The following is a 21,713-nucleotide window of genomic DNA, read 5'->3' on the forward strand; positions in this document are numbered from 1 at the left end:
ATAGACAGGATGGATAAACTACAAGGTCCTACCATATAGAACACAGACCCATATTCAGTATCCTATGATAGACCAAATGGAAAAGAATATTTTTAAAAGAACATATATATATATATATATATATGTCCATATATATATATGCATATATGTGTGTGTGCTAAGTCGCTTCAGTCATGTCCAACTCTATGTGACCCCATGGACTGTAGTCTGTAGCCTGCCAGGCTCCTCTGTCCATAGGATTCTCTAGGCAAGAATACTGGAGTGGGTTGCCATTTCCTCCTCAGGGCATCTTTCCAACCCAGGGATTGAACCCATGTCTCTTAGCTCTCTTGCACTGGCAGGTGGGTTCTTTACCACTAGAGCCACCCAAGAAGCTATGCGTAAGTACATCACTTTGCTGTACAGCAGTAACTAACACAAGATTGTAAACCAACTTTACTTCAATTTAAAAAGAAAAAAGGCAACAACAACAACAAAATACTGCATGATATCACTTGTGAAATTCTAAAAATAGTTGAACTGGTAGAAACAGAGATTCAAAAAGTGGTTGCCAGGGGCTTGGGTTGGAGGAAATAGGGGAAAGTTGGTAAAAGAATACAAACTTTCAGTTATACGATGAATAGGGTCTGAGGATCTAATGTATAATATGTTGACTATTGCTGATAATACTGTATTGTATAATTGCAGTTTGCTAAGAGAATAGAGGGGCTTCCCAGGTGGTGCTAGTGGTAAAGAACCCATCTGCCAAAACAAGAGACATAAGAGACATAGGTTCAATCCCTGGGTGGGGAAGATCCGCTGGAGGAGGACATGGCAACCCACTCCAGTATTCTTGCCTGGAGAATCCCATAGACAGAGGAACCTGGCAGGCTACGATCCATAGAATCACAAAGACTTGGACTGAAGCAACTTAGCATGTATGCACACAAGAGAGTAGAACTTGTGTTCTCATCAGAAAAAGAAAAAAAGGTACATATGGAGGTGGTAAATAAATGTGTTAGTTAATACAATGGTAGGAGTCCTTTTACAATATATATGTATATGAAATCTTCATGTAGTACACTTTAGATATATTGCAATTTTGTCAATTACATCTCACTAAAACTGGAAAAAAAAGTGACCTTGCAGCATGAGTTTAGCTGGCTCAAAACATATCTCACCCATGTCCCACAAAGCCTTTGTATACAAGTCCATTTTAATAAACTTTTTGCATCAAAAGAAAAAAGAAACCCTAGCAGACACTAACACAATATCTGACACATACCAAATAGATTGTATTTAAAAATCACCCTGAAAGCTGCAGTTTGAATTCATAAAGACTTCATTTTATTGTCTTTAATGGAAACAAGTCTTTATTAAGTCACTTTTAATATCAGAAAAATGAAACTCTTAAAATTATCTTTATAATAAATTGATATTCATGCTATGTCTATCTTTTTTTAATATTTAAATATATATTTATTTGGCTGCCTCAGGTCTTCCCTGGTGTTGTTGTTCAATCACCCAGTCACGTCTGACTCTTTGTGACCCCATGGGCTGCTGCATGCCAGACCTCTCTGCCCCTCACCGTCTCCCAAATTTTGCCCAAGTTCATTTCCATTGCATCAGTGATGGCTCGGCAGTAAAGAGCCACTGAGTGGCTTCCCTGATGTCTCAGTGGTAAAGAATCTGCCAGCTGCCAATGCAGGAGATGTGTGTTCTATCCCTGGATCAGGAAGATCCCCTGGAGAAGGAAATGGCAATCCACTCCAGTATCCTTGCCTGGGGAATCCCATGGACAGCTATAGCCTGGCAGGCTACAGTCCATGTGTCCAGAGTTGGACACGACTGAAGCCACTTAGCTGCACGCACCCTTCCAATCTTAGTTGTGGCACACAAGCTCCGGATCTCATGGGCAATAGTTGTGGCATGTGGGCTTAGGTGCTTCCTGGCCTGTGGGAATCTTAGTTCCCCCACCAGGGATTGAACCCATGTCCCCTGCATTGCTAGGTGGATTAAGTCCCTTTTTAAAAAATGATATTTCCTTTTAAAAAAAATGTTTATTTGGCTGCATCAAGTCTTAGTTGTGGCCTGTGGGATCTAGTTCCCTGACCAGGGATTGAACCCAGGCCCTGCATTGGGAGCATAGGGTCTTAGCCACTGGACCACCAGGAAGTCCTTGGCCATCTTAAGTCAAAGGCCCTTTACCATTAAATATGTGGTTTTACACTTTACTCAAATTGAATCTATAATCCTATGACTTCCCTACAAGGCCTTTGTTCTAAATACTTATCTGGCTGCACCGGTTCAGTTGCAGCACACTAGATCCTCAGTTTTTGTTGCAGCTTGTGGGATCTTCAGTAGCAACATGTGAACTCTTAGTTGCGGCCTGTGGAATCCAGTTCCCCGACCAGGAATCAAAGCCAGGCCTCTGCATTGTGAACACAGCGTCTCAGCCGTTGGACTGCCAGGGAGGTCCCAAGCCTTGATTTTAAAGGGGAGGAAATGGAGGCCCAGAAAATAGAGGAGATTTGGCCAGGATCTCAAAGTCAATGGCTGAACCCAAGCTGGAACTAATGCTCCCAGGGGGAAAAGGGGAGCGTTTGGGTTCCTCCAGCACGCTGGCCATGGTTCTGTCACTTTGCCAATGATCCTCCTCCCAGAGCACCCTGCTCACTTCAGAGTGAGGACTGCACTTTGCCTGTCCCTCCCCTCTGCCTGCCCCCCCATCTCTTCAGCTCTTTCACAACCCCACAACCCTCATGGCCCACAAGACAAGGCAGAAATGCAACTCTGTAACTTTATTTGGCTCTGTGAAAAGGGAGGGGTGTTGGTCTGGTCCAGCTAGATCCTCAGCCCTTGAAGGCAAACAGGAGGCCTAAGAGGATACCCCAAGAAGGACTCCGACAAGGGGTCCCTGCACCAGTAAACAGGGCCTTCTCTACAATGTTGATGACCTCAGTCACTCTGATGCTCCCAATATGGTGAAAATGGGCGAAAACGCTGGTATGTTCACGAGCACAGCCCATGAGGAGGAAGGTGGTATTAAGAAACCCTGCAAGGAAGAGAGGGGGCAGTCAGGGACACTTTCAAAATGCAAGCGTCCTGCCCCTCCTTCCAGACACCCCTCACCAACCAGGACCCCTGCTCACCCCTCCAAAGACCCGGCATCAGGCACCTTCCCCTGTTCTCCTTGGAATTCTGCACCACGACCCCCAGCACCTCCCCAAGCCCCACCCGCCTCCCTCAGGGATGGAGAGGCAGCAGGCACGGAGCGGGCATCTGAGAGAGAAAGTCTCTGTCCTCTCACCTGCCTGGACTTTCACCGTGGAACTGTAACACTTGGTAGCGTCTCTGGGGCAAGACTCACTGGAGACAAAATTTGGGAGGCAGCTCTTAGAGTGCTCGCCCACACAAGTTGGGCAACTGTGGGAAGAAGATTTTAAAGTCTTGGGAGTCCTGGCCTTGAGGTGCAATATAGCATTCATGTTGGTGAGGTTATTGCACAGATAGGTCCGGCAGACCCGGCTATAGGAGGCGATGGACAATCCAGGTGGCGAAACCAGGTAGGAGACTTGCGGGGGGTAAGATGAGGCTGGGCTGCAGCCTTTAAAACCCAGGATTCCCTTTCTGGTCCCTGCAGAGCAAAAGATTGGAGAGCTCTGATCAGTGTCGTTGGCCACACCCAGTCCAACCTCCCACCCCCACCCCACCCCACCCCACCCTGCCCTTGCTGCTCACTCTGCCCCACCACCAGCTTTGCATCTCCCCTACTGTCCATTCGCTGCTCAGATCTCCCAGGTTTTATCTGCCTGTCCTCACTCCTCTCTCCACAGGAGGAGCCCGTCTGCTCCTCTCTCCCGTGTGTCCCAAACTTGTCTTCTCTCCCACCTCCATTCTGCCCTCTTATCCAGCCCACAGCACAACCAGCTGGGTCCTGCCCCTCTCCTGCTGGTGTCTGGATGTTGTTCCCAAAGATAAATATCTGGAACTGAAGTCCAGAGTCCCTGGGTGCTGGGAAGGGAAGTAGGGGTCAGAAGACCAAGCCAAAACAATGCAGCAAAGTCACCCCCGCCCACCTGCCTCGATGAACACCAGCGTCTCCTCACAGCCCTCATTCAGTTTGCACACCATGCTCCTCAACAGAAACCATTGCCACCTATGGAGACCTACAGCTCTGAAGAGTGAAGATGTCGCTTCATAGCACAGAAGAGCTTCAGCCCCTAAAGAGAGAATCTTTATCTGGTCAACTGCTCCTCACATTGCCTTCTCAACCCTTGAGCTGCAAATCAAGAGCTCAGCCTCCACAGATCTTGTCCCCTGAGGGACCCAGATAGGCAGCTTTCCCTCCCCCAGTGACAGGAATCCAGGCCCCCCATCCTCCCCAGCCAAGAGGGTCCTGAAGCATCCAGCCCCACAGGACATACAAGGCAGAGAGGAAATGGCCCCCAGGAGACAGAGCAGTTGCATGGGGCTGAGATGCTGGGGTCCCATGGTCCTGTGTTTGGGTCCTGGATTCTGGAACCAATTTCAATCTAGGTCTCAAATTCCGTTCTTGTTGGCCTCTAGATCACTGTTTCTGAAGCAGAAAGTTGATTATCAGTTCCTGTGACATAGGCTCCCTGAGACTTTCTGGGACACAGGTCTTCATCTCCATGGTCTTTCCTCCAGCCTAACCTGAACCCACTCCGTGAGCTTCTCAAATCCTGACTCTCACTCTCCCGCTTAGTTTCTGCCATTGGAAATGGTGCCGAGCAGAGAAACGTGGCTTATTCAAAGGATAACTATTTATGTAGGCTGTTCTCCATCCAGAGACAATGAGATCAGAACAACAAATGCATGACAGTCAACTGATGTATTACTAAGTAACCCCTGACTTAAAAAAAGAAATGAGAAAGTATTTAGTACTGAATAATAGCAAATATGCTACATGTCTCACACACACACACACACACACACACACACACACGTGCGTGTAAAATCTGATGAAAACTGAATAAGGTCTGTAATTTAGTTAAAAGTGGTGTTGTTGTTTAGTCACTCAGTCATGTCAGATTCTTTTGCAACTCTATGGACTATAGATGGACAGGGAAGCCTGGTGTGCTGCAGTCCATGGGGTCGCAAAGAGTCAGACACGACCGAGTGACTGACTGAACTGAACTAAACTGATGGACTGTAGCCCTCCCAGGCTCCTCTGGGGGAGGAGTCCATGGGATTTCTTGGGCAAAACACCGGAGGTTGCCATTTCCTTCTCCAAGGGATCTTCCCAACCCAGGGATCAAACCCACATCTCCTGCATTGCGGCGGGATTGTTTACCACTGAGCAACCAGAAAAGCCCCAAGAGTACTGTACCAATGTTAATTTCCTGCTCATTTACTACAGTCATACAGAATGTCCCTATGGGGAACCAGAAGAAGTTGCAACTTTTGCAACTTCTTGTGAGCTAATAATAATTTCACAATCAAAGTGTTTTTTTAATTGGACAATGATTTCTAAATCAATATTTAGAAGTAAATTTATAATTTAAGTACATTTATAAAGAAACAATAAGAATTATAAAATATGCTTATGAATTAACTCAAGAAGTTATACAAGGGACAACAAAGCAACCTTCCCAAAAAGGAATAAAAATGATGACCAGAAATCAATGAAATTGATTACAAAAACTATTTACAAAAAACTAACATTCATTCTTTGACACTATTACTAAGATAATCCTCCAGCAAATCTACTCAAGAAAAAAAAAAAAAGAGAAAAGATACAAATAAAATGCGGAATGAAAAATAAGAACTGAAAGACATCATACGTTCTGAGAATAATAAAACTGTCATTAACAACTCCACATTTGGTACTTCCCTGGTGGTCCAATGAATCTGCCTTCCAATGCAGAAGACATAGGTTTGATCTCTGGCTAGGGAACTAAGACCCCACATGCTGCAGAGCTACTGAGCCCATGCACTCTAGTGCCCAAGCACTACAACTAGAGAGAAGCCACAAAACGAAGAAACCTCATGTCGCAACGAAGACCCAATGCAGCCAAAAATAAATTTCTTAAAATATATATTTAAAAAACAAGTCTACACTTACAAATTTTAAATATATCCACTTCATAAGTGGATAAATTTCTAAAATAATATGAAACGCCAAAATGGTCACAAAAGTGTAGGCAAAGTCTTAAGCCAATAAGAATGGACAAGGATCTCAGGCAAATTGATAAGAAAAAGAGAAAAATTTCAGTAGGGAAATAGGCCAAGTATTTGAAGAGGCAATTCTCAATTCTCAGAAAAGCAAACCAGAAAGGCTAACAAGCACAAGAAGAAACACTCGTGCTCAACAATAATCATAGAAATTCAGTGTATTCAAACGAGCATCTACCAGACTGACAAGAGAGCAGAAAGCTGGAAAAATACGAATGTTGGTAGAACTATGGGGCTGGAGAGTCCCTTGTGCATTGGTGCTTATGGGGTAGTTGTGGCCAGGGATAGGGTCCTCTTCTGGACCCTGAAGAATGGAGGCGCCAAGGGTTCTGATCAGTGTCTCAAGCCCAAAGTATCATTCATTGTAAGAAGTCTGGCAATACTTAGCCAAATTAGTTTTCAGTTCAGTTCAATTCAGTCACTCAGTCGTGTCCAACTCTTTGTGACCCTATGAACTGCAGCACGCCGGGCCTCCCTGTCCAACACCAACTCCCAGAGTTTACCCAAACTCATGTTCATCGAGTCGGTGATGCCATCCAGCCATCTCATCCTCTGTTATCTCCTTCTCCTCCTGCCCCCAACCCTTCCCAGCATCAGAGTCCTTTCCAATGAGTCAACTCTTCGCATGAGGTGGCCAAAGTACTGGAGTTTCAGCTTCAACATCAGTCCTTCCAATGAACACCCAGGACTGATCTCCTTTAGGATGGACTGGTTGGATGTCCTTGCAGTCCAAGGTACTCTCAAGAGTCTTCTCCAACACCACAGTTCAAAAGCATCAATTCTTCGGCGCTCAGCTTTCTTCACAGTCCAACTCTCACATCCATATATGACCACTGGAAAAACCATAGCCTTGACTAGATGGACCTTTGTTGGCAAAGTAATGTCTCTGCTTTTTAATATGCTATCTGCTGCTGCTGCTGCTGCTGCTAAGTTGCTTCAGTCGTATCCGACTCTGTGCGACCCCAGAGATGGCAGCCCACCAGGCTACACCATCCCTGGGATTCTCCAGGCAAGAACACTGGAGTGGGTTGCCATTTCCTTCTCCAATGCATGAAAGTGAAAAGTGAAAGGGAAGTCGCTCAGTCGTGTCCAACTCTTTGAGACCCCATGGACTGCAGCCTACCAGGCTCCTCTGCCCATGGGATTTTCCAGGCAAGAGTACTGGAGTGGGTTGCCATTGCCTTCTCCAATATGCTACCTAGGTTGGTCATAACTTTCCTTCCAAGGAGTAAGCGTCTTTTAATTTCATGGCTGCAGTCACCATCAGCAGTGATTTTGGAAACCAGAAAAATAAAGTCTGACACTGTTTCCACTGTTTCCCCATCTATTTGCCATCAAGTGATGGGACCAGATGCCATGATTTTAATTTTCTGAATGTTGAGCTTTAAGCCAACTTTTTCACTCTCCTCTTTCACCTTCATCAAGAGGCTTTTGAGTTCTTCTTCACTTTCTGCCATAAGGGTGGTGTCATCTGCATATCTGAGGTTATTGATATTTCTCCCGGCAATCTTGATTCCAGCTTGTGCTTCTTCCAGCCCAGCGTTTCTCATGATGTACTCTGCATAGAAGTTAAATATGCAGGGTGACAATATACAGCCTTGACGTACTCCTTTTCCTACTTGGAACCAGTCTGTTGTTCCATGTCCAGTTCTAACTGTTGCTTCCTGACCTGCATATAGGTTTCTCAAGAGACAGGTCAGGTGGTCTGGTATTCCCATCTCTTGAAGAATTTTCCACAGTTTATAGTGATCCACACAAAGGCTTTGGCATAGTCAATAAAGCAGAAATAGATGTTTTTCTGGAACTCTCTTGCTTTTTCAATGATCCAGCAGATGTTGACAATTTGATCTCTGATTCCTCTGCCCTTTCTAAAACCAGCTTGAACATCTGGAAGTTCACGGTTCATGTATTGCTGAAACCTGACTTGGAGAATTTTAAGCATTACTTTACTAGCGTGTGAGATGAGTGCAATTGTGCTGTAGTTTGAGCATTCTTTGGCATAGCCTTTCTTTGGGATTGGAATGAAAACTGACCTTTTCCAGTCCTGTGGCTACTGCTGAGTTTTCCAAATTTGCTGGCATATTGAGTGCAGCACTTTCACAGCATCATCTTTCAGGATTTTAAATAGCTCAACTAGAATTCCATCACCTCCACTAGCTTTGTTCACAGTGATGCTTTCTAAGGCCCACTTGACTTTGCATTCCAGGATGTCTGGCTCTAGGTCAGTGATCACACCATCGTGATTATCTGGGTCGTGAAGATCTTTTTTGTACAGTTCTTCTGTGTATTCTTGCCACCTCTTCTTAATATCTTCTGCTTCTGTTAGGTCCATACTATTTCTGTCCTTTATCGAGCCCATCTTTGCATAAATTGTTCCCTTGGTATCTCTGATTTTCTTGAAGAGATCCCTAGTCTTTCCCATTCTGTTGTTTTCCTCTATTTCTTTGCATTGATCGCTGAGGAAGGCTTTCTTATCTCTCCTTGCTATTCTTTGGAACTCTGCATTCAGATGCTTATATCGTTCCTTTTCTCCTTTGCTTTTCGCTTCTCTTCTTTTCATAGCTATTTGTAAGGGCTCCTCAGCCATTTTGCTTTTTTGCATTTCTTTTCCATGGGGATGGTCTTGATCCCTGTCTCCTGTACAATGCCACGAACCTCCGTCCATAGTTTATCACACACTCTATCAGATCTAGTCCCTTAAATCTATTTCTCACTTCCACTGTATGATCATAAGGGATTTGATTTAGGTCATACCTGAATGGTCTAGTGGTTTTCCCTACTTTCTTTAATTTCAGTCTGAATTTGGCAATAAGGAGTTCATGATCTGAGCCACGGTCAGCTCCCTGTCTTGTTTTTGCTGACTGTATAGACCTTCTCCATCTTTGGCTGCAAAGAATATAATCAATCTGATTTCGGTGTTGACCATCTGGTGATGTCCATGTGTAGAGTCTTCTCTTGTGTTGTTGGAAGAGGGTGTTTTCTATGACCAATGCGTTCTCTTGGCAAAACTCTATTAGCCTTCACCCTGCTTCATTCTGTACTCCAAGGCCAAATTTGCCTGTTACTCCAGGTGTTTCTAGACTTCCTACTTTTGCATTCCTGTCCCCTATAATTAAAAGGACATCTTTTTTGGGTGTTAGTTCTAAAAGGTCTTGGAGGTCTTCATAGAACCATTCAACTTCATCTTCTTCAGTGTTACTGGTTGGGGCATAGGCTTGGTTTACCATGATATTGAATGGTTTGCCTTGGAAATGAACAGAGATCATTCTGTCGTTTTTGAGATTGCATTCAAGTACTGCATTTTGGACTCTTCTGTTGACCATGATGGCTACTCCATTTCTTCTAAGGGACTCCTGCCCACAGTAGTAGATATAATGATCATCTAAGTTAAATTCACCCATTCCAGTCTATCTTAGTTTGCTGATTCCTAGAATGTTGACATTCATTCTTGCCATCTCCTGTTTGACCACTTCCAATTTGCCTTGATTCATGGACCTAATATTCCAGATTCCTATGCAATATTGCTCTTTACAGCATTGGACCTTGCTTCCATCACCAGTCACATCCACAACTGGGTGTTGTTTTTGCTTTGGCTCCATCCCTTCATTCTTTCTGGAGTTATTTCTCCACTGATCTCCAGTAGCATATTGGGCACCTACTGACCTGGGGAATTCCTCTTTCAGTATCCTATCATTTTGCCTTGAGCGGCAGCTGTGCGGGCACAGGAGGGCCAAGAGGAGCTATTCCATTTACAAGGTCAGGAGGGACGACCGTGAGGAGATACGCCTCGTCCAAGTTAAGGAGCAATGGCTGCACTTTGCTGGAGCAGCCGTGAAGAGATATCCCACGTCCAAGGTAAGAGAAACCCAAGTAAGATGGTAGGTGTTGAGAGAGGGCATCAGAGGGCAGACACACTGAAACCACGATCACAGAAAACTAGCCAATCTGATCACATGAACCACAGCATTGTCTAACTCAATGAAACTAAGCCATGCCTTGTGAGGCCACCCAAGACAGATGGGTCATGGTGAAGAGGTCTGACAGAATGTGGTTCACTGGAGAAACTGAAAGTGGCCCAGTCATGTCCAACTCTTTGCGACTCCATGGACTGTCCATGGAATTCTCTAGGCCAGAATACTGGAGTGGGTAGCCTTTCCCTTCTCCAGGGGATCTTCCCGACCCAGGAATCGAACCAGGGTCTCCTGCATTGCAGGTGGATTCTTTACCAATTGAGCTATCAGGGGTCACTGGAGAAGGGAATGGCAAACCACTTCAGTATTGTTGCCTTGAGAACCCCATGAACAGTATAAAATTAGGTTTATGAATAGTTATTTCTGGAATATCCTAGGTACACAAGACAGGGATTTCCACCTTCAACTACAAAAGAATACATAAAAGGATGTGGCAGTATGGTGGGGATAGTGAGCTGAAGGCAACATGGGCATCCCTCCCTGAGACCAAGTGAATACATAACACACAGGGGATGTATACCATGGAATATCATGCACTAGTTAGAAGCAGCTGGTTAGCTGTACACATCACATGCACATGGATGGATCATAAAAACACTGTGCTGATTATTTTTAATAATAAACAATGTCACTTGCATAAGTTAAAAACATCATGCATATAAAACACTGCACATCTTGCCAAGAACACACGCAGACTAAAAGAGATATGCATGTGCCATCTGAAATGAGCACCTGTGGGACAGTTAGGGAATAAAAGTGGGGAACTGGGGATTACTGGAAATTAATAAAATGCTGTAGGTAGTACAAAGTTCTTAAGACTTTGAACTCAAAGACAGACCAAGGTTGGAATCTTTACCTCTCCACTGACTAGCTGTGTGATCTTGTGCCTCTTATTGAACTCATTCATAAAACATATTAAAAATATATCTCATAGACTCATTATTAAGATTATTAGCATAAAGTGCCAGGCAAGTGCTAAGCTCTCCAAAATGTTGCCCCCCTGCCCCCCCATCTCTCTCTCTCCACTATCTAAAAGATCAAGGTCAATCTCTTTAGCTGGCATTCAAGCCTCCCACACACAGGCCACCCTTCATCCCTTAGATGGGCCCCAAACAACCTTTCCAATTTTGTCTAGTACTGCTCCCCTGCACAGCAGTCCAGATAGAGGTCACTTCTGCCACACTTTTCTGACCAGAATACCTGACACAAAGGATGCGTAACCCAGAAATCTGCAGCAAACCAAGAAGCCAAGACCAGCAGAAAAGATGGGACATGGAAAGGGGGAATGAAGGCAGACAAAGGATCAAAGGAGTTTGACCGAGCAGGGGACAGGGCACACACCTGCCTGGAATGCAAAACCACAGGCCCCAGCAATCTGAGTACAAGCCAGACACAACCAGAAAAGACTGGAATAAAATCCTCAAGGAAAAAGGGTTGAAGTAGTGGTCAGAGGAGACACCATTCCTACAAGAGAAACCACACTGAGAAAGAGGAGCAAATTAATGGAACGGAAACTTGCAGGGAGACAGAGGATGAGCAGCAGAGAGAGCACAATTGGGAGTGGCAGAAAAATGAGAAGTTGGGCACAAAGTCTGGGGCAGGAAGGAGACTATCTGAGAGGCTCAAAGACAGAAAAGGGGACAGGGCGGGATACATAGAGAAAAGGGGACAACACAGAGGATGGGGGTGGGGAAACCGTGAGATGGGTCTAATAGGCTACAATTACAGAATGGAGGCCAGCGAATGGGGTGAAATCCGGGAGGAAGATGAACACAGAGGGTGGAAAAGGTTAAAAAGAAAAATCACAGAAGTATCTCGGGAACCAAAGACGGGGATAGGAGGGGAAGAGGGACAGACTATGAGGGGATGAGGCATGTGGAGAAAGGGTTTCGAAAATCAGCAGGATGAACAGGCAAAGAGAGAGACTCCAGAGAAGGAAAACGTCAAATTTAGGGAAATCAGCATGAACACAGCCAATAAGAGACACAAGGAAAGGGCCACAACGTTAGAAGGTGGGACCCGGGAGGGAAACAAGGATATCACAGGTTGGGGAACATAAGAGAAATGTAGATTGAGTTCGGGGAGTGGGAGAGAAGCGAAAAAACACACGCCACGTAGTGAAAAGCCAAGTCCTGGCCACCAAATGCTCCAGAGGCGGGGCGGTGCAGCTCAGGCCGGAGGACGAAACTGCGCATGCGCCGATGCGTCCAGATCAACGTTCCCGGGAGGCCCGGCCAGGCGGCCGTTCCTGGGGGCGGGGCCAGCTTTGTACTGGAAGTGGTACTCGACGCCCCATTGGCCACCTCTCCCAAAAGGGGAAGAACAATTTGGGAAGGCAAATCACAAGGAGAAGGGATAAATGCGAGACTCAACTCGACGCGCTATTGGCTGGATTGATAGTCCCGCGCGAGGAGAAGCGGACCGGAGGTAAAGGGGCGGGCTGTCAGTGCAAGATCTTGAACCGCATTGGTCGGTCTCCTCAGCGCCGGAGACGCCGCTTGAAGTTCATTGGTCCTTTCGAGAAGGGGCGGGAAAAGTGGTGCGAGCGCAGCCGTTCCTCACGCCACTGCCTCACAGCCTCCTTTCGCCTCCTCCAGATTGACTCTTAACTCTACTCCAGGCTGTGGTAACTCCGGACTGACGAGACGAACACGGTCCCCCCCCTCCATGTCTCTTCCCCTCCCTCTCCTGCTCTGGACTCCCCGCCCCAGGCATCCCCTCGCCTCCCTACTCGCGCTCCTCGCGCCCCCTTTGCCTTTCCCCCGCCCCGCGGACCCTGGGTGCGCTCCCCGAGCCCCGCCCCCTCCCTGAGACCCTGGAGCGGGGCGGGGCAGCGGACCCAGCGTTTGGGGGGACAGCTCCAGAATGGGGTGCGCGCGAGAAACAGCTGAATGGGGCGGTGGGGCGGTGGAGCGGGAGGCTCGAGACTACTTGTTGGGAGTCGGTGAAGGCGCGTGATGGCCGGGTTTGCCTTAGTTTGGAAGGAGTGTGGGTGCAAGAGAGGAATTTGGGCCGTGGGGGGGGGGGGTGGTCTTTGTGCCTAGATCAGGGCCTGGCACGTGGAAGGGGCTCAGTAAGCCTTTGCTGAGGAAATTAAAATAATTCTTGAAAGTGGGACAAGGGATTCTTGAGAATGATATATTTACTGGGGTGCAAGGGGGTCTGATTAAAAGGGCTGCAGGGAGAGGTTGAATTGCACGGCACACATGAGGGTTAAGGATTGAAAGGGGAACATGAAAGCATGTGTGGGAATTGGGTAACTGCAGGAGGGAAAGATGATAATTGCGGAAGAGGATGCCAGGAAAATCGTGGGAATGGAGTGGTGATGAAAAGGGGAGTGTAAGAACTGTTGCAGGGGGCATGCGAGTGCCTGAGTGTGCCCCAAACTGGTATATGTGCTTGGGAAGGTACAGATGAGCAGAGAATAATGTTTGGATCGAAAGATACATAAGAAAGGAAAGAGGAGAGAGGTTCTTGGAGAGGAGGATACCCTAGGAAGGGTGAAGAAGGGAGAGAGCCAGGGGAGAATCAAGGGTGACAGCTGAGTCCCAGGATGGGCAAACTGGGAAAACCCTTCTGGTGTGGTCTCCCAGAGGCAAGAAGGACAGTCAGGACAGGACCCACGTGGCCACCCTGACCCTCCACTCCTGCCCCTAGATCCATGGACCCCAGTGAAATGCCTGCTGTCCACCACTGCCCTTCAGACTCTGCCACAGGGGGTGAAACCAGAGCCCCCCAGGGCATGGAACTTATCCCCAGGAGAGCTGTCAGTCGCTCTCCAACCTGTGCCCGTTGCCGCAACCACGGTGTCACTGCCCACCTCAAGGGCCACAAGCGCTTGTGCCTCTTTCAGGCATGCGAGTGTCACAAATGTGTCCTCATCTTGTGAGTATGAGATCCAGAGAAGGGAGAGGATGGGCCTCATCTAAAAGGTGGCTGACTTGACTTTTGACTCACAACTCCCCCTCTTTAGGGAGCGCCGAAGGGTCATGGCTGCCCAGGTGGCCTTGCGTAGGCAGCAGGAGGCGCAGCTAAAGAGGCACCTAACCCAGGGACTCATGAGAGGGGCAGCTCCTCCCAGAGCTCCCAGCCGTGTCAAGAAGGGAGTCACTCAACCAGGGGTCCACTGTAAGTGTCACTGGCTGTGGCCAGAGGAATTTAGGCAGGAAAAGCTTAAGTAGGGAGAAGAGCCCCACTCTTGCCACTGAATTGATATATGATCTTGGGCAAGGAGTTTCTGTTCTCTGGGCCTCTCCCTGCCCAATGTAAAATGTGATTAAGTGTTGGAAGGATGTAATGAGATCAGGGGGTAGAAATGGGACAGAGGGAGATAAAAATTCAATTTTGGGCTAGAGTGGGAGGCACTCAGGAGAAAGAGCTTCCCAAAGCTCTCCCTGGTCCCTCACAGCTGGAAAGGAGAACATAGCTCCCCAGCCTCAGATTCCCCATCATGTTGTTCCACTGGCACTGACATCTCCTGGAAAGGTAAGGAAGGCCTGTGCCAGTCCCAGTGGCACAAGGTCCCCTTGGGCCCTGAGGGAGTGACTCCTGTCCTAGCCCCTGCCCAGATCCCTTCCTTTGTGCCCACAATACCTGGGTTCTAGGTCCAGCCCTGACTTGCTATGTAATCTTGGGCAAATCACTTCTATTCCATGGGCAAAATGATGGGGTGGGATTTTGCAGCCCTTCAAGCTCTGAAGTTTTGGGGCCCCAGTTCTATCCTAGAACATTCCTTCTCCAGCCTTAAACTTGACTTCAACCCGTGCTCCCTGCCATTGCAGGAGAACTCTCGGGGCCCTCTGCTGCTCAGTCGTCCCCCAGAAGCCTTGCCTTTGCCCTGGACTCCAATGCCTCCAGGCCCTTGGGCCCCTGGGCATTGGCTGCCTCCAGGCCTTTCCATGCCAACCCCAGTGGTGTGCCGCTTGCTGTGCCAAGAACCTGCTATCCCACTGCATCCTTTCCCTGGTAAGATGAATTCAACATTAATTCAACAGATATTTGAATGACTGTGTACCACTGTGTCAGAAAGAGAAGAGCGAAAGGATACAGGGTAGGAAAAGGCAAGACAGAAGCCGTGACCTCTGAACACTATATACTTTGCATTCTCTTTTCCTCATTAGGTTTTGACCCTGGCACCACCCTCCGGCTGCCCACTCATGGGCCTCTCCCAACCTGCACAGGATCTCACCCAATACTGACAGCTCCTCTTTCTGGAGAATCCCAAGGGCCTTCTACCCTGCCCCGCACGTGAGTAGGGAGAAAAAGACATGTGTTTGTAATGTGCCTAACCCTGTGCTGGACACCATAGTAGATGATGAAGAAAAAGACTAAGACTATTGTGTGAGGCAGAGCTCTCCTAACTGGCTAGCTATGAATCTTTGTACAAGTATCTTTACTTCTCTGAGCCTGTCTCCTATTAGTAAATCAAAGACAGTACTATCTTTTGGTAATACTAAGAATTAGCAATAATATATTGAATACACTTAGCACAAGCCTTGGCCTTAAACAAATAGTGGCTATTAAATCTGCTTAAACAGATAGGGTTGAACTGCCTACTGACGTGAGGGGTCGGGGGACATGATGGTAAGAACTTCAGAGGCCTAGGAGAGAGGCCAGAGGCCATTAGACAAAGTTTCCTAAAGGTTGGCTAAGCTCCTCAAGTTCCATGGGGATTAAGGAACTGGGAGGGAAGAAAATCAGACACTGGTAGGGCAGGAACAATCATTCAAATCCCTCTAGGTGTTTTGTCCATTGTTTTTTAAAGTGACACCAATTGTTTCCCATAATCCTTACAGTAGCTCTGGGAGTAAGAAGCTGTAAAACGTTTCCATTTTACAGAAAACAAAGCAGGGCAAACAGAAGGAGGGACTTGCCCAAAGCCACAAAACCTAAGACCACAGGCACTCAGAATCCCAGATCAGAACACAGCAAAATCCTGTTCCTCTTTTCATGTATACATGTCTGTCAATGAGTTTAATCACCCTGGCATCTTTTTTCCTTATTTCCAGATGCTCAACTCTGATACTCCAGCCCTGTGGCACCCCAGACCCTCTTCTGCTACAGCCACAGGTCCTGAAAAAGAAGTGGGATCCAGGACCCTGGGAGGAAGTTCAGCTTGGGGAAGGGAAGAGTAGGGAATAATGAAGTAACCGGGGACAGGGAGCCTCTGGTGGGTGGGCAGAAGTAGGGATTCCCAGTCTGCATCTCTCCTTTGCAGGCCCCCGGACCCTCTCGCCTGACCTGGACCTCTGCCTCCTCAGAGTGGCAGCTGCAGCGGGAGGCAGCTGAGGCTCTTGTGGGACTGAAAGATTCATCTCAGGCTCCCCGCCTGACTCCTGGCCCCGCCAATCCTGCTTGGATCTCCCTGCTCCATCCTTGTGGCCCACCAGGTAACCTGTTCTCTAAAAGGAAAGGATGGGAAAGGCATGACTGAGAAACAGAGGTGCTGGAACAAGCAGGGACTAACCAAGGAGATCAGGAGGTCAGCAAGTTGAAGATCCCAGGCCCCACGCTTTTCAACCTAGCCCCTTAGATTACAGTTGAGAGTTATTCAGTGAATTTATTTTTGTGTGTGCTCAAAAGCAAATGTCCAGTGCCCTGATGTCAAGGAAAGTGAGGCCCTGAGAGAGGCCTGAGAGTATACAGCAAGTCAGTGGTAAAGCCTGGTCTCCTCACTCCAGCCCAGGGCTTCTCTGGACCCACAGTGCCTGCTGAAGTCTGGAGAGGGACTGAGGAGGTATCAAGAGTCTGGCCTGGACCCTTAATAATTGCTTTTAAACAGTTTCCTATTTGGCAACTTGCCTTTAAAGGCATCCTATTTGGAAAACCTGGATGCTTTCACAAAGTTAGTGATAAACTCGAAGAGAGCTACAAGAATCTTGAGGCGTGAGAAACACCTATGGGGAAAGGGAAGGCTGAGATTTATCCTGTCCAAAATGATGGGTTGGGCATGCAGTGCAGGTGAGGAAACTGGCCTGAAGGAACTGCTGAGAAAGAACCAGGTGAGTCTGGAAGGGCTTCTGATCATGGAGGTAAACAAGCAACCATACATGAAGGGGAACAAGGGAATATTTCTGAGCTAGGCAGGGATGTATTCAGAGACTCTGAGCTTTAGAAAAATAAGTATGGTGGCTGTGATGGAGGGGTTGGATGAGGCAATACTAGAAGTGGTAAAATCGGTGAGGAGGAAGTGTTTGCTATAATCCAGGTGAACAAAGATGGGCCTGGATATTAGATGGGGTAAAAAGGGAGGGTTTGCTGGGAGGGGAGATGGATGTGACCTGGTCTTGCCCTCTTCCTTCCTTCCTGTAGCTGCTGCTGGAGGAAGAGGATTCCAGCCTGTTGGGCCCTCTCTCCGGCCCAGCCCAGCCCCTTCCGTGGCTCTGCATATTGGGCGACTGGGATCCATTTCCCTCCTAAGCTAGAAGCCCAGAAGTGGAGACCCCTGGGGTAGGGGGCAGCAGCAGCCTGTAGGCATTGCACATTTGGTATTTTACTCACAGATTTCTGCATGGAATTTAATGTAGTACACGCTTCAGGCCCTTTTAAAGCTCTCAGGTGCTTTGTTAGCTTTTGGTTCCTTTTGTAGCATGGCCATCTCCTTGGCCAAAGGTGGATATTCTCTTACCTTCCTTGGGTCCTGGGACCTTTTAAAATCCCCAACAAAAAGAAAGTGCAGTTTAAGCTAACCAGTATCTAAATAGATTTCTGCATGAGTTCATGTTCCAGGGTATTCATTTGACATGTGATTCTGTATATACCTATGCACTCATGTCTGCCTCCATGCATGTGAAAACAGAAGAGTATTTTCGTTTTGTGTCTTGGTTTGTGTGAGTAAGCAAGAAATAAACCAGTATTGTATTAAGCCACTGAGATGTGGGAGTTGTTTTTTTACCACAGCTTAACCTAGATAGCATATTAAAAGCAGAGACGTTACTTTGCCAACAGTGGTCCGTCTAGTCAAGGCCATGGGTTTTCCAGTGGTCATGTATGGATGTGAGAGTTGGACTGTGAAGAAAGCTGAGTGCTGAAGAATTGATGCTTTTGAACTATGGTGTTGGAGAAGACTCTTGAGAGTCCCCTGGACTGCAAGGAGATCCAACCAGTCCATCCTAAAGGAGATCAGTCCTGGGTGTTCATTGGAAGGACTGATGCTAAAGCTGAAACTCCAATACTTTGGCTACCTAATGCTAAGAGTTGACTCATTGGAAAAGACCCTGATGCTGGGAGGGATTGGGGGCAGGAGGAGAAGGGGACAACAGAGGATGAGATGGTTGGATGGCATCACCAACTTGATGGACATGAGTTTGGGTGAACTCCGGGAGTTGGTGATGGACAGGGAGGCCTGGCGTGCTGTGATTCATGGGGTTGCAAAGAGTCGGACATGACTGAGCGACTGAACTGAACTGAACCTAGTCTATCCTGAGGGACAGAAAGGACTTGTTCACTTCAGTCCTCAAAATGAAAGTCACTTACTCAGTAACTACCACAAGTAACTACAAACTTGGATTTCTTTGTATGGCCAGGTAAGAAAGAGTGGTAGGGAAACACAGTAGTTGATTCACTGATTGAATAATTAAGTGACTGCTCTGTGCCAAGCATAGACAGTTTCCAGCTGTTCAGAGGGGCACAGGTTGAAATACCTACAGGGCCAAACAGATCATATAATGAGTAAAGAAGGCCAGAGGAGCCCTGGCAAACTGAGAATGCATGCCCCACCTAAGGGGGCAGCTTCCTTTTAGCCCTAGTGAATTGTTGCCAGGCAGGAATGTGGGCTCAGTACTGCCATATCTTCTGATTTTTTAAGAGAAGCTGGAAAACTAGATTTCTGTTTTACATTTCTTAATTTTCAAATGCTGGCTCAGTTTTTCTTTGAATCCTGTGCTGTGCGTAAATCCTATGTAGGTCAAACAAAGCATACCTTCAGGCCAGCTTTGGTCAATGGAATGCCAATTTAAATGCTCATCTGTTGTTTAGCTGCTATGTCGTGTCTGACTCTTTGTGACCCCATGGACTCTAGCTTGCCAGGCTCCTCTGTCCATGGGATTTTCCCCGACAAGAATACTGGAGTGGGTTGCCATTTCTTTCTCCAGGGGATCTTCCCAACCACAGGATCAAACCCACGTCTCCTGCATTGCAGGCAGATTCTTTACTGCTGAGCCACCAGGGAAGCCCCAATGCTAATCTAACATAATATTTTTATAATGGGGAGACTGAGACCAATCAGAACAGGAATAATCAAATTAGTCTTTATAAAAGGTTTTTCCTAAACTTGGGAGGTTCATGTATCTAAGATTTGAAGGACCTATAAAAGCATGGTGACAATTATCATTTATTGAGTACTCACTGTATGCAATTCCCACATATCCTCACAGCAACGCTGTAAGCTATGCATGATTACTCTGATTTTACAAACAAAGGAACAAGCTTAAAGAGAGAAAATGACTTGTCCAAGTATTTTAGGAAAAATTTGTAGGCAAATACTGAAGAAAGGTTCCTTTTCCTTGCCAGGCCCAAATCAATTGTGCTTAGTTGCTCAGTCGTGTCCAACTCTTTGTGACCCCCATGTAAGCCGCTAGGCTCCTCTGTCCATGGGGATTCTCCAGGCAGGAATACTAGAGTGGGTTGCCATGCCCTCCTCCATGGGAACTTCCCAACCCAGGAATCAAACCTGGGTCTCCTGCATTGCAGGTGGATAAATCAATTAATAGATAATTTTTATAATACAGAGAGTGAAAAATTCAGGAGACAGACAGACATCCCAAGGGTTTTTCAAAAAGTCTTTGCTTTTGCATTCAAGATAGCAGTAAGTAGTAATATCTTACTCACATTTGTTTCTTAGTCCTCTGCTGTCAAGTTTTTCTTCTTGAACTGTTCCAAGTACGTGGTGACCTGTTGAGCTATTCCAAAGATACTAAGATTTGGAGACCCCCATCCCCATTCCCACTCTTAAAAGGGCCAAACAGAAAGTTCATGCCTGGGAGGATGATTCTGCCTGGGCACTGATTCTGTTTCCTAATGTTACCTACACACCTCTTTTTATTCAAGATAATTGATGGTGATGGCATCCAATTACAACTTGCTGTTTTCCAGTTTGGGGTCTTGAGAAGATGAGTTGCTTCTAATTCTAACAGATTACAGAGCAACAAATCTCTAACACTTCTCAGGACTAGGACTCAGTGCAGGATAACCAAAGGATAACCTAAGTCGGTTTACACCTTCCTTCCCTGACCTTGTTTTAACTTAGATGTATGATTGCCCCTTAACAGACCTGCCTAAGCCTTGTGCCATGCTCTCTCAGTGACAGAGAGCCAAGCTCTACAATCATGGGGGAGGGAAGCATTGCAACATGCTAAGACCCTGCTATTCAGGGCTGACCAAAGGTCCCCAGTACACCAAGCTCACACAGCTGGGAACAGTAAAAGAGAAAGTATAATTTGAGGTTAAAGGATGACATGAGAAAAGGGAGGGGGAAAAAGAAAGTGATGAAGACTGGAGAAAGGAGCTGGGGGCAGGCCACTCCTCATGGACCCATTTCTCTGCAGCCCATCTCCCCTTCTTGTCAGACTTAGCAGGACCTTTTACAATCCTGGCTAGATCTAGTTTGTCTGTCAAATTGTCAGGGCGCCCCCATTGCTTCCCCAACCACTTCCCCAGGGAGAGAGGTGGAGGCTCTGCAGAACTCAGGTGTGGGGAAAAAGGCCGGTTTACAGATTGTTCATGCTCCTACATGGCTGAAGCATCCTTCACTTGCAGTTGTGAGGAGCCAATGGGCTCTTGGCCTCTGACAAGCCTTTGGAGATTAAAGCTAATAGACTGTAAGCACTGTCTCGTATGTCACTCCCTTTCCTAGCACCCATTACCAGGTGAGGAAAGGTGTTGCCCAGGTCCAACAGGGTACTGAGTAAATCATCCCTCTTCTAAGCTTCCTTCATGTATCATCCTCATTCGTGTTCTGCAGAAATCAATGAGTTTCCAGATTTGAAGCATCATCCTGCTCCTCTCCAAAGAGACACCCACTTCAGGAGCTCCTTTTACATTGTGCCCTTTGGGAATCCACACTCTCTTTCACTCAGTCCTGTGTGAACCTGGTCCCCTCCAGACTATGCTCCTTGACCAATGTAGCACCATCATACCACCTACCCCCATCCAGTTCTCTACTCAAACCCTCACTGCCTGATCCACGAGACCTCATCCTGCATCCCTGTCACATTGTGTAGCTGGCTCTGCAGCCGCCAGCGTATATTCACATAGACAATTCTATAACCCATGCCCTACATAGACCCTCATCCTTTTCATCTGACTTAATATCTCTAATAAGCCCCTTAGATAGACTTCCTTACATTCCTCAGGGGCCCTTGGCCCCTAGTTTACAAGCCTGATCACCTGGGCCTGTCCAGCCACGTTCTCCCCTCTAACAGAGCCTGCATGCAACTCCTCTCTGGCCACTCAGCATAAATGACTAAACACGCTGTCTTGATTCCTTAGGAATTTTTTTTTTCCGCTAAAAAGTCCATGTACTGTAACATGGCTTCATCACAACATGAACAACTTCCCACCCTCAAA

General features: G+C 47.0%; 2 protein-coding genes across 3 annotated transcripts; one reads left to right on the plus strand and one right to left on the minus strand.

Moving 5' to 3' along the window:
- Positions 1 to 2,765: 2,765 nt before the first annotated feature.
- On the minus strand, positions 2,766 to 12,337 carry LYPD4 (LY6/PLAUR domain containing 4). The gene is made up of 6 exons (XM_027514612.1): positions 12,258 to 12,337; positions 11,490 to 11,612; positions 4,407 to 4,558; positions 4,059 to 4,202; positions 3,290 to 3,616; positions 2,766 to 3,034 (listed from the first exon to the last, which is right to left on the minus strand). Exons 3-6 carry the CDS (start codon positions 4,471 to 4,473, stop codon positions 2,832 to 2,834), a joined length of 741 nt encoding a protein of 246 aa, XP_027370413.1. The 5' UTR covers positions 4,474 to 4,558; positions 11,490 to 11,612; positions 12,258 to 12,337; the 3' UTR covers positions 2,766 to 2,831.
- Positions 12,338 to 12,721: 384 nt separating this feature from the next.
- DMRTC2 (DMRT like family C2) lies at positions 12,722 to 18,016 on the plus strand. Of its 2 annotated transcripts, XM_027514613.1 has the most exons (9): positions 12,722 to 12,774; positions 13,806 to 14,033; positions 14,122 to 14,276; positions 14,557 to 14,633; positions 14,930 to 15,113; positions 15,269 to 15,395; positions 16,157 to 16,217; positions 16,366 to 16,537; positions 17,460 to 18,016. In XM_027514613.1, the coding sequence occupies exons 2-9, from the start codon at positions 13,810 to 13,812 to the stop codon at positions 17,570 to 17,572; spliced, it is 1,113 nt and encodes a 370-aa protein (XP_027370414.1). In that variant the 5' UTR covers positions 12,722 to 12,774; positions 13,806 to 13,809; the 3' UTR covers positions 17,573 to 18,016. The 2 variants fall into 2 exon arrangements, with proteins under 2 accessions (XP_027370414.1, XP_027370415.1); XM_027514614.1 differs by lacking the exon at positions 12,722 to 12,774 and having other exon boundaries at positions 13,810 to 14,033; positions 14,933 to 15,113; positions 17,460 to 17,868.
- Positions 18,017 to 21,713: the final 3,697 nt, after the last annotated feature.

Source organism: Bos indicus x Bos taurus, chromosome 18 (assembly GCF_003369695.1).
Source record: "Bos indicus x Bos taurus breed Angus x Brahman F1 hybrid chromosome 18, Bos_hybrid_MaternalHap_v2.0, whole genome shotgun sequence".
NCBI classification, from domain to species: Eukaryota; Metazoa; Chordata; class Mammalia; order Artiodactyla; family Bovidae; genus Bos; species Bos indicus x Bos taurus.